Source organism: Nycticebus coucang, chromosome 3 (assembly GCF_027406575.1).
Source record: "Nycticebus coucang isolate mNycCou1 chromosome 3, mNycCou1.pri, whole genome shotgun sequence".
Classification (NCBI taxonomy): Eukaryota; Metazoa; Chordata; class Mammalia; order Primates; family Lorisidae; genus Nycticebus; species Nycticebus coucang.
Window position 1 is genome coordinate 134,506,779 of NC_069782.1, and position 12,588 is coordinate 134,519,366.

Genomic DNA, 12,588 nt, shown 5'->3' on the forward strand with positions numbered 1-12,588 from the left:
TATATTTGAGGTTTGTTTCAGCTCTGATGTTCACAGAATCTGTTCCATAGTCTAATTCTGAGAAATTTTCATGGTGATGGTGGTATGCATATGTGTAGAGGGGATGTGAAAAGAGAGAGAGTGTGTGAGAAAGGGAGAGGGAGAGAAAATTTAAGGAGATAGATATTGTATTGCCTTTGACATCAGGGTACCACTAACTTCCTGAGAGGCTAATGCTGGCTTTGGTTTCTGATTATTGCTTATCCCCTAGTCTGAGGACAAGTAACACATGTACTGTCAATGAATAGGTGTGAGCATCACAGAATAGTAAAAGCAATACATCCAGTGGGGCTATTTATTTTCCCTTGTATAGATTTTTATAGTTTTTAAATTTTTTTAAATAATGAGAATGCATTCTTTTTATAATGAGAAAAAATGAAATCATTTATCAAAATGTACATATTAAAAAAAAATCACCTCCCAGATAATGAAAGGGAGGAGTATATTTAAGTTCGTGCTGGTGTCGTATGGGTGACCTTACTCCACCTTTGAGCTTGTGAGACTTGACTTCCCACCATTGCTTCCCAGTGCTAACCAATACCCTGAATAAATTGATATTAAATCATTTTAAATAAATATACTACCAGAACCCAGTAAAATATGAGAATGGAAAATAGACAAATTCTACTTATAAAATAAAAATCCAGGAAATTTCTAGACAGTGGTTTCTGATGAAGTAGTGCCCTAAATAATTTCTTCAAGGTCATCTAGTTAATTTATGCTGCATTTATAAGTTATTGTGTATTTTAAAAATTAATGAAAGATTTAATTATAGCAGGGTTGCCGGTGACCTTTTGTGAAATGACTTCATCATAAATCTGCAGGCATTTCAGAAATGAACTGTTTTCCAGGTTTGTAATAATTTGCTCTCAAATTAATGACACCCAGCCAGTGAAAGGATCGTCGAGTCTGGGTGAAAGGATTGAGTTGGGATTTGTGGTTACCTAGCAATGGCTAATTCTGAGACCTGCGTGGAGGTAGTGGAGAAGATGCTGTGTGAGGCATTGAAATCCACAGCAGATTTAACTGTTTACTTAGAGGAATGAGAAATAAATCTAGTGTGTCAATAGGGAGAAATTGCACGTAGCCGGGCTAGGTCATGGCAGAGCAGCTAATTAGGGTGATACTTGGACCTGTGGGAGAATTTCTGTTCTTCCCTGGCCCCTAAGCCAAAGCTTTCTTTATTTTTAAACTCTACATCTGCCCCTGTGCCCCCACTTGCTGGCTGCCCCTGAAGACCAACTGAGACTCTATCACCCTGTGTCTCTGCCCTTCACCCACCTCAAAGGCTCAATGGGAACGGCTAAGCCATCTATAGAGGGCAGTACCTCGTTTCCTGGAGACCAGGATGCATCAGTGTCTATGACAGGCTGATGATTTATTCCACTCAAGAGAGAGAAGGGAATGCTGTGCAGAGGAACACCACATCTTAGCACATGGAAGATCCTCTCTTAGAAGAAGCAGAATGTATAGTTCCTGAGTGGCAGACATCCTTTAGACATAGGAACTGGGGAGATAAACCGGCAAAATCTGTAAAGTGAGTCTTGACTGAAGTTAAGTTCCTTAGTTAACTGAGGCCCTGGATGTGATCACCTCTCTTCTCTGCACTGCTCAAGCAAGTAAGAATGGTTCTACAGTCACCTATCTCATACCATGACTCTGCTTGCAAGCTGAAAAAGATTTCACATGAACAGTGGTCAGTGTGGGAGAGTTGGGTGTCAGGGGACTTGGGTTTCATGTCTTTGTGTTCTTAAGCAGGCCATTACTCTATCTGGGCCTTAGTGTCCTCAGTTAGCATGGGAAGGGGTTTGGTCAAAGGTTCATCCCTAGATGCGCCCCAGCACTAAGCTTTTATAATTCTGTTTGTTCTTAGGCCTACCTCAGGGATTCCCAACTGGAGGCCAAGCCAATAGACTGTCACAGGTCAGATTCAAGTACATGGTTCTCTCCACAGTCAATGCTTTAGAACTTGAGACATATAGGACCATGACTGGAATTTTCTAGATACATATTCTCTGCAGATGTCTCCTTTTTTCCCTTGTACAGCTGTTCTTTCAGTTTAATCCATTGCATGGCACATCTGCCTTTTCTGCAAGCAGGCTGTTAAGAGGTTAAGATCAGAGGTCCCCGCATGCTTGTACTTTAGTTCCAAACTGTGCAGTCTGATGATTGCTAATGTGTCATGAAGCACTTAAAAGGGGCCTTGCTGCAAGCACCATGCTGCTAAGCACAATACTGCAAATGACTGAGTTCTACTTCTGACCCTATCATGTACTTGCTATGTAATGTTGTTGGATGAGTTATTTAATTTCCTTGAGCCTCAGTTTCCTCATCTGTTAAATTGGTATAGATAATGAAATGAGATAATTAATGCAAAGTGATTAGCATACCCTAAGTGTTCAATAAATTTTCACTAATATTGGTGAAAATATTATTATTTTTGTTATTTTGTTGACATTTATTGATTACCAACCATTTCCAAAGTCTTTAGAAAGAATAATGAGGATATAAAAGGATAAGGCATGCTGTCTGCCCACAAAATTCCCATGCCTCTGATGAAAGACCTATATAATCATAGCTAAGTATTTTGATATAGAGATACTAATAATAATTTAAATTATTATTTTTTAACTTATGCCAAACACTTTAACAATATACTACATTCTAACCTAAGAACTATGTTAGATACTATTATTATCCTCATTTTGAAAGTGGGGAAATTCATTTTAATAGTGAGGAAAGTGTTCACATATCTAGGATTGGGTCAGTCTGATTTGAATATTTTAATAAACCTGTCTTAGAAATCAATAGAACAAGCAGTCAAAAATTGGTATGATTGGGCAGCACCTGTGGCTCAAAGGAGTAGAATGCCAGACCCATATGCCAGAGGTGGTGGGTTCAAACCCAGCCCCAGCCAAAAACTACAAAAAAAAAAAAAAAGAAGTATGATTTTGGTTATGAATAACACTGTTAAAAATCTCAATTTAAATGATCTGTGTAGAATATTCCACTCAACAAATGAAGAATATTTATTTTTTTTCAGCAAACATTTAACATAATTTTTTCATAAATGACCATATGCTGGGCCATGTACAAAGGCTAGACTACTTCCAAAGAGCTGATATCATTCTCTGTAAACACTGTAATTAAATAAGAAATTTAAAATAGAATGATGGTAAGGAAAAGAAATAAAGAAAAAAACAAAAACCTCAGAGTTTTGCATATTTCATATGACTCCCATGTTCAAGGGCCTGTTAATAAATTTATATGCCTTCAAAAAGAGAAAAGGGAAAAAAACTTAAAAAAAAAAAGCTTTTGGAAAGAAAATCATGCTTTTTTTTTTTTTTTTTGGAGTTGTTTGGTTTCATAAAGAGGAAATAAAAATGGTCACTATGAAATATTTACATTTGAAAAGCTTTGCTCCTCTCCTTCTTCCTAACATCCAAAAGTACTGGGTGTTGGACCTGAGGCTCACAGAATGACTAAGAGTTAAGCAAGACCAGGGTGGGGAAAGCCATCCCAAGCGGAGGAAAGCAGATTGAGGATTGCATCTCTGCTGGTGCTGAGGTTTCTTGCCTGATCATGGACTATCCACTGAGGGCAAAAACAAGAGGAACCTCTGAAAGGGGCTGACAGAGGCAGCTGTAGTCTTGCTCTATTTCTAAACCTATTATTCAGACCGATAAACACGGGAGGGATGGTGATTGAAACAGCTCAGGCACAGGCAGTAGAGTCCCCGAGGTCGGCCACAAGGGATATCCTGGTTGCAAGTCGATGACAACACGGTATTATCCTAATTGGGTTTGATCAAAGACTCCCTAGAAGTCAGTCTGCAGTGGAGTCCCCCTCATCTAACTCCCAAAGCACTCTTTGTTCTTCCCTTTGACGTTTCTACTGGCTTCCTCCTAACAAATCCTCTTTTTTCCCCTTTTTGAAGGATTGTGGTCAGTCACTTTGGAAAACTTCTCTCAGCTGTCATAATCTATGCATAAAAGTTGGTATAATTGAGGGCTGAACAAAGAATCAAATGACTGTGCAGGGGAGAGTCAGGTGACCCTGACTGTTCTTCTGGAAAGAAGAAAACATCTTTACAGAGCCTACTCTTCTAATTATGTTAAGTGTGGCATTCTTTCCTCATAAATTATAGCAATTATATACTGAGATTCCCTTTGAAATCATTTAATTAATGAGTGGCTAGCCCTCTCTGGGCATGGAATTCTAATGAAGTCTTTTATTTTTTTTGAACTACTTCCCTCCCCTAAAATTAATCATTCCCCTTCCTGAAAGTTTTTCTCAGGTCCAAATGGTGGACTAAGGAAAGTGTGTTAGTTAGGGCCCAAGCAAATCCTATGTGTGTGTGTGTAAATTTTAGCATAGTCCAGGATTAAAAGGGACAGAGCAATTGCTGCTGTTATTTCCCCTGGGAATGTTTTTGTCCTTCTAAACCCCAAAGGATATACAACTTCACCATATTTTTTTTGACCTAGAAATAAGAGCAGATGAAACCATTACCCCAACTTTGAAAGAAGTGAATGATTTTGTTGGATTAATTCTATCATTAATCAACCCAGAACTATTTATGCAGCATCTGTTATCTGACAGGAGTATCAGTAGAGACAATGAATGATCGCAATAGACAAATCCTTCCTGTATAGGATAAACAGATAATAGATGAATAGATAAATCATCCCTGGCCCATACCCACACCCACAGTGAACTTTGGTCTTCCCAGAACTGAGATGGACGCAAAGATGAGGAGTACATTAATGTCTTAAAGTTGTTAAGGGTTTTACTCCACTGATCTTAGTTAGGGCCAACAGAAAAAATGAGCAAAGCTCATAATCTGAATAGAGTTTAAATGATTAAAATTCTGCATCTGGCTTGTGAAAGAGGAGACAGACAGTTCGTATACCTGGAGATGGACATGAATGTTGAAAGAAAATAAACTCTTGGCAATTGCCTTGAAAGGGCCACATTCCATCTGAAATATTTTTGCATCCCATCCTTTGAGCGTGTGTCACTGATTAAAAATAATCTTTTAGGGCAGCGCCTGTGGCTCAAGGAGTAGGGCGCTGGCCCCATATACCGGGGGTGGTGTGTTCAAGTCCAGCCCCGGCCCAAACTGCAAAAAAAAAAAAAAATCTTTTAGAAGGATGAAGGATGAAGGATGAAGCCTTGAGAGAGAAAGTAGTGTTCTTGTCAAGTTCAAGCTAATTTCATGGCAGATTAGGCCTAGGAAAACCCAAGTCTTCTTTTGCCCTTCTTTTGCTCACTGTGCATCCAGACCACTTGTATATTAATAGCAATGTGAGAGTACAGGAAGATCGTATGGAACATCACTGGAGTCATGGAGGCAAGTTAGCATCAGAGGAATTAAAAATAAAGATAGACATGTCCTCATAGGTTTATAGACTCCAAAAAGAAGGCAAATCTTGAATTGTGCCAAAAACTCTCATGAAAAAAACTCAGGTTGCAAAGTAAAAGCAAAAAAGAAAAACAGGAGTAATAAATTTTAATTGATTTTTTTTTCCCCTGAAAATCCATACAATGAGAAATGGGTTAGAGAATTCATTTATTTTGTTCCTATGGTTGGGAGCAACTTCCTAAGGAAAGCAAAGGGTAGACTACCTGTTTCTACATTTATGCATGAAGCATTCACTTTCTACAAGGCTCAATAGGAAGATGTCAAAAAAAGAAAAAGACAACTCCTCTGTGAACCTTAAAAAAAGGGATTTTGACTCTGTTGTCTTAGCTACGTAGGAGGCTGACATGGGAAAATCCCTTAAGCCCAGGAGTCTGAGGTTACAGTGACCTGAGGTTATAGCACCACTGAACTCCAGCCTGGGTGACAGAGTGAGACCCCCATCTCTTAAAAAGGCAGCAGTGGGTGGGGGTTGAGTGAAGCCTATTAAAAGTACTTGATGAGAATTTCCTTGGGTGAATCAAAGGAGGTTCTAGCAATAATAATGATGATGATGGAGTTTTGAATTAAGAGAGAGGGTTAAGAATGCATTCTAGCAATAAAAATAATGATGGTGGAACTTTGAATTAAGAGAGGGGGCTAGGAGTGCATTTATGATGGAGGAGGACAAAGTACTTTATCTTAGAAATTGCAAGGAAGTGGAACTTTTAATAACAGTGGATTTGGCCATGCTAAGAATTAGTTTCTCTTTGCCCAAGACTCAAGAATAGAACTTTAACTAAAAATAGCCTTGTTTCCTCTATTGGAACTCTGTGATCAATTAGCTGCTCTTTGTCAAGCAACTACTGTTGATAGGTCTGTAAGATACCAAGAAGTACAGAAAATATTCCAAGCCTTAAGGAGCTTTCTAATTGGCAAAATTTTCACCAAAGATACAGGGAAATGAAGTAATTCTGTGTAGGTGGTCTAGAGCTATGGTTCTCAAACTATGACCATGGGGCCAGAAACATCAGCATCATCTGGAACTTACTAGAAATACAAATACTTAGTCACTCCAGATATACTAACAGGAAACCCTGGAGGCAACATGATTTATTTTCAACAAGTCTTCTAGGTGATTCTGATGTAAATATTGGAGAATGTTAGGTCTAGAAATAACAGGACCATTTGAGCTTCTGAAAAAGGAGAACTCAATATTGCCAGAAGAATCACAGAGGATTTTCTGAAAGAAGCAGCTCTGGGTTTGGGAATCGTATTATCCTTTCAAAGATGCTCCATGCTTTTGGGTCCTCCACCCTACACAAGTCTTGAGTTTTCATCTTTGATTGGTATATGGACCACTTTATTTCCTTTCAAACCATACTACAAATATGAGGAGTATGTTGTTATTCTTATTGTTATTGTGGTTATTATTTATTTTTTAAAGACAGAGTTTCACTTTATTGCCCTCGGTAGAGAGCCATGGCCACAGCTCACAGCAACCTCCAACTCCTGGGCTTAGGCGATTCTCCTGCCTCAGCCTCCCGAGTAGCTGGGACTACAGGCGCCCGCCACAATGCCCAGCTATTTTTTTGTTGTTGTTGTTGCAGTTTGGCTGGGGCTGGGTTTGAACCCGCCACCCTCGGTATATGGGGCCGGCGCCCTGCTCACTGAGCCACAGGCGCCGCCCTATTGTGGTTATTATTAATTAGCAGCAATCTGGGCTATCTCTTTTCCCATTTCAGAATCAAGTGGACCTTCTCAGTGTTACCACCCCACAGTGATGAACATAGTTTGTTACCATGGTCACTCTGGTTTTGCTGATGGATTCTCACTTCTACAAATCTCATTGTGAATTTTTACATCTGTGCCATGGGTATTTATGATAAGGAATAGAAATATCTTAATATGAATTAGTTCTTATTTTACTTCTTGCCTATGTTTCTATATTTCTGCAAATTCTTCAGCTTCCATAAGCTCTAATGAGAAGAGCTATGAATGTATGTGCTAGTAAACACAATTAGGGAGGAGAGATCTATGCAACAGAGACCAAGTGTCTGGGTCACCTGAGTCTCACAGGTGGGGGCCTGTGGCTGCACTCACAGTGAACTTTAGTCTTCCCCAAACTGAGAATGGATGGAAAAATGGGGAGTACATTAATGTCTGAAAGTTGCTAAGAGGTTTTACCCTGTTGATCTTCTTCTCAGCCCTGGGAAATGATCAAGCCTGACCATGAAGGTCTATGTTTACTAATTCTTGAGCATCCCTTGCTCCTCTGGGCAACATTGTTAGAAAGCTCTCTCCCGTTTTGCAAACTTTCACACTTTTATATTTGATTATGTTTTATACTTTAGACATCTCCCTTCTCCACCTGTTACTATTCTCTCCCTGCCCTTTCCTAAGTCAAGTCTAGATTAACTAGCCACAGTTCTTTCTTCCATGGGTCACATTGTGAATTTTAACACGTGTTCCATGGGAATTTAAGAAAAAGAAATATAAATACTTTAATATGAATTAGTCTTTATTTTACCTCTCCCTTATGTTGCTATATTTCTGCTATTTCTTCAGCTCTAATAAGAAGAGCAATGAATGAACATGATAGTGAACAGAATTAGGGAAGACAGATCTTCTGCACAAAAGAGAGAACAGGTCTTTGAGTCACTATGCCTCATTGTTGGGGCCCTTTTTGGATAGGTAGGTGAAAAATTTGTCTTAAGTCACATAGTCTTCTGTATTAGTTTCCTTTGGCTGTTGTAACAGATTACCACAAGGTGGGTGGCTTAAGAAAACAAACAAACAAACAAAAAACCCTAGACCTTTCTTCTTTCCTGGAATCTAGGATCCAAAATCAAAATGTTAGCAGGGCTGTGCTCCTTTTGGGGACTCAGCGGAGAATTTGTTCTTTGCTTCTTCCATCTGCCATTCGTTCCAGGTGTTCTAGGATTGCAGCTGCTCAAGCCTAGTTTTTGCCTCTGACTTCCTATGGCCTCTCCCTCACCATGTCCCTCATCTTTGTGTTTCTTATAAGCATACTTTTCACTGGATTTAGGGTCCACCCCTAATTATCCTGGAAGATCTCATCTCGAGATTCTTGACATCTCTAAAGACTCTTTTTTTTCTCTTTCTATTAAGGTCATATTCACAATTCCAGGGAATAGGAAGTGGTCATGTCATGTCATATTGGAGGCCACCATTTGACCCAGTAGACAATCTGTAACTTCTCTCTTTTTTAATGGTCTTTAAGCTTTAGGGATTGTGAACGCTTGAATAATCTGATAAACATATGTGATTTATCTATAGATGAATAGATATGTGCCAATAAACACATAGTTTTCTTTAAAATTTAAGAGATTCAAAGGCTACCACCACCACCAAAGTTCAGGTATGCATTGTAGATTGAGATGCTTAGTCTATATCTTCTTGAATGGTAACATCCAAAACTAACCACAATTTTCCTTCGTGATCTGGTTAATGTAGAAATGACAAGATACTGCCTTTTTGTTGTAGATATTGTATATGATTCTGTTAATGCATTTCAAGATTACCTTGAATATTTTAGGTCTCTGTCAAGTACTCACTTACATTGATCACATTGTATATGAAAATTCTTAAGCTGCTATTATCATTCTTCTTATTATTTAACCTGAGTAGTAACAAGCCCCATTTCTTGAATTCAATACTTATGTGATTACCAAGAGGAGGATATGACATTTCTCTCTTTTACATCACATCTTATTAAATTCAGTTTATCACTTCAGTCTGTCAGGACCTTAATGGGTCCTGATTCTGCCATTGAGTGTATCGACTGTTTCCTCTAGCATTTTGTCATCATAAAATTAAGTTTCCATTGATGACCATTATTTTCACATCTTCAAGTCATTAATGAAAATGATGAACAAGAAAGAGCAGATAATGGAACCTTGCAGCTGACTGCTCACACCTCCCTCCTGGTTGATTTTAATGTCTTAATTAGGTACTGTTGAGCCATATAATTTTACTAGCAGCTGGCTCATATTTTTTCATCTTTTCTTCGGGTCTGCTATGGCAAACCCTGTCAAATGCCTTGCTTATATTCAGTAAATCATCTGTTTCATACTTCCCTCTCTGTCTTCCCTGTAATCTTTTCACAGAAAGGAATGAGGTTAATCTGACCTGATGTATTTCCTGATTCATGAAATCACTGTAAACTATTTGGAGTAGGCAGAAGTGTTTTGTGTAGTATCACTAACATCCTGTTACTTGGAGTATTCCAATCAGGGAAGACTTACCAGAGGTAATGATGTTGGAATCCTGGACAAATTTTTTTTTGTTGTTGTTTGATACAGAGTCTCACTTTGCTGCTGGGTAAAGTGCTGTGGTGTCATAGGTCACAGCAACCTCAAACTCTTGGGCTAAAGCAATCCTCTTGCCTCAGCCTCCCAAGTAGCTGGGACTACAGGTGTCTGCCACAAGGCCCGGCTCTTTTTATTGAAGAGGTATCCCTCTTGCTCAGGTGGTCTTGAACTCCTGAGCTCAGGCAATCTACCTGCCTTGGCCTCCCAGAGTGCTAGGATTACAGTGAACCACCTGCCTGGCCAGCCTATGGATGATTCTGACAGGCTGGCTAGAGAAAGACAAAGAAATTTTCAAGATCTTCTTTGATTTTTTTCTCTTCATGAGTTTATTAACTAACTCTCCTATCTTTAAATAAATGATATATTGATAAAATATAGATATTCTGTTAAAGATTTAAAATAGGCTGATCCCTAATGGGTAGAATGAACACCATTTGGTGATTAGCGCACTTATAGCCACAACTCGAACATTACAAAAGTGAGCCATGTAACCAAAAACATTTGTACCTTCTTAGTATTTTGAAATAAAAAATAAAATAAAACATAAACTAAATTGTGACTTCTGTGTGAAATAAAAGCTAAAAGTTTAAAGAGCTGAAAGTTTAAAATTGTGTCATATACAATCACAATCCTATTTCTTCCACATTTTACAATTTTTGTCAGTCTCTCCCTGTCCCGTAAGTATGCTCATCTTTCAGAAAACAGAAGGAAATGTCCGGTAAGGAAGTAAGGAAAGTGAGCTAATCTCTTAGATGTCACCATGAGAGTATCTGAACTTGGGCAGAGGAGGATAGGAAAATGGCAGTGTGATTAAGACTTGTTGAAATGGAAGCCATTCGGTTTCTCAGAGGAATTCTGTTGTTTTAAGTTCATACCCTGGTTGGTCTCCCCTTTACATCTCTGTAATAGATGTCTTGCATTGTAATTTTAAAACATGCTGCTCCAGTGGAATATGGAAGATCAGTCTTTTTTTTCCCTTCTGTTTTTCTAGAAGCAATTGATCATTCATATTTATAGGGCTATCAACTGATAGACTTTGAAAAGGTCAGTATTGATTACCTGAGTCATGCAGATGGTATGCTTCTTTACTATACATAAATATGAGTTTATTTTATGAGACTGCTGTTGTTATGATTATTATTATTATGATGATTTTTTAGGGAAGGAGGAGGAGATTAGATATTCATTTGAATCAAGCAGTGGGAATTTCAACTAAAATGCTTAAATTCAGTAAGGATTTTGCAGCTGACAGGCTCCTACTTTAGAGTATCATTTTAATGCCCTATTCCTCCCCCAACCCACATACATATGATCCACTTTACAGATGAAGAAAGTGAGTTCCAGCCAGTGGATGGGGTGGATAAAATGATAGTGCCTGCATTAAGGAGAAACAGGAAGGCTGTGTGTCAAAATATGAACAATGGTTTTATCTGAGTGGTAGATTTGGGACTACTGGGTGTGCTTTCTGTATTTTAAATGCTACCCATAATGCACATTTATTACTTTCATGATAAAAAAAAATTTGGTTGATTATAAACCCGCTGTGAATGACACGCCAATTGGCTGAGTTGAGTGGACAGTGGACTCACTTTGGAAAAATAGTTGAAGTCCAGGCTGCAGAGACTGTCTACTCTTGCCCCGTCTTTGTACATGAGTAACTGACTCTGGGGCATTCTCCATTTGTCTTTTCCATCTCTCCCCTAAACACTCAAGAGTTTTTGGCCACTTCAGCCTCCGCTCGGAATGGCAGTTGGTGAAAGTGGACTACAAATCTATCTTCAGCCGACGCTGTACCAAGGAGGACTATCAGACCTGGCACCTGCTCAACCAGGTACCCTGGGGTTGGGGAGCGCTGGTTTCTCTGAAGAGAAGGTAATCCAAGCAAGCCCAGTTTGGTCCCCACCTAAGCTTCCCCTTTCGGAGAGGAAGGTAGTGGGTCATCCTGAGTTATGGGTGTGGATTAAGGGGATAGGGTGGGGCACACTCAGGTCCAGCAGGAGTGGATAATATTTAGGGGCTGTTTTGGACCCTGAGATCCTATCTACTCATTGAGGTCACTGAGCTGCCAGGACAAGAGGTGGTGATGCTAGCATGGGGTTGTAGTTCTGTCCTGGAGAAACGAGGCCCAGATATCTATGAGGGCCTTCTAATGATTTGCTCATCTTACTTGCCAATGTAGGGGGTAAGAGCGCTACTTAGGGCAGCCTGAAGTACGAGCCCCAGAACCTGGGAGACAGAGCCACTAAGAGAGGGAGGGTGAGTGGGTCTGGCAGTGGCAGGTGTTTATTGCTGTATAGCTTTGGCAGACTTTTGCGCTCCTCAGGATCCCTGGGTGCTCGTCAATTATCCAATTTCTCCTCTTTTTTGTCCTTGACTAGGAATTAGGACTTAGGCATGGTTGTTTATCACAGAGAGGGAACATTTTGAGTCCACTTCAATTTTCCTCTGAAATGATATGAAAACTGTCCCAGAAGTGGGCTCCTTTCCACTAGAATTGCTACTGGAGCCATTTGGGCAATTGCCTAGTGGTCTGCTAGGATGCCTGGGGGGTTTGCATTCTCTGTGGAGGTGGAGAAAAAGCAGGACAATGTAGACCTCACCGGCTGGGGTGGGTGGAAGTGGGCCAGCCTCACATAATGTTCCTTTGGGGTGGTAGTAAAAGATTAGCACTTTATTCCTGAAAATTCCTGAATCTGGATCATTACTGGGCATTGAGACTGCTACTTAGAGAAACTCAGTGACAGTGAAAAGGATCATGCTTCATGTTGAAAAGCTGGTTTATCCCATCTCCTGTGTGTTTTTCTTCCTGTGTCA

General features: G+C 39.6%; 1 protein-coding gene across 1 annotated transcript in view; it reads left to right on the top strand.

Moving 5' to 3' along the window:
- SORCS3 (sortilin related VPS10 domain containing receptor 3) overlaps positions 1-12,588 on the top strand; it is a 632,023-nt gene that overhangs the window by 564,222 nt on the left and 55,213 nt on the right. Inside the window, exon 15 of the mRNA XM_053585949.1 lies at positions 11,488-11,605. Coding sequence (XP_053441924.1) covers positions 11,488-11,605 — 118 coding nt within the window. The remainder of the gene's footprint in view (positions 1-11,487; positions 11,606-12,588) is intronic.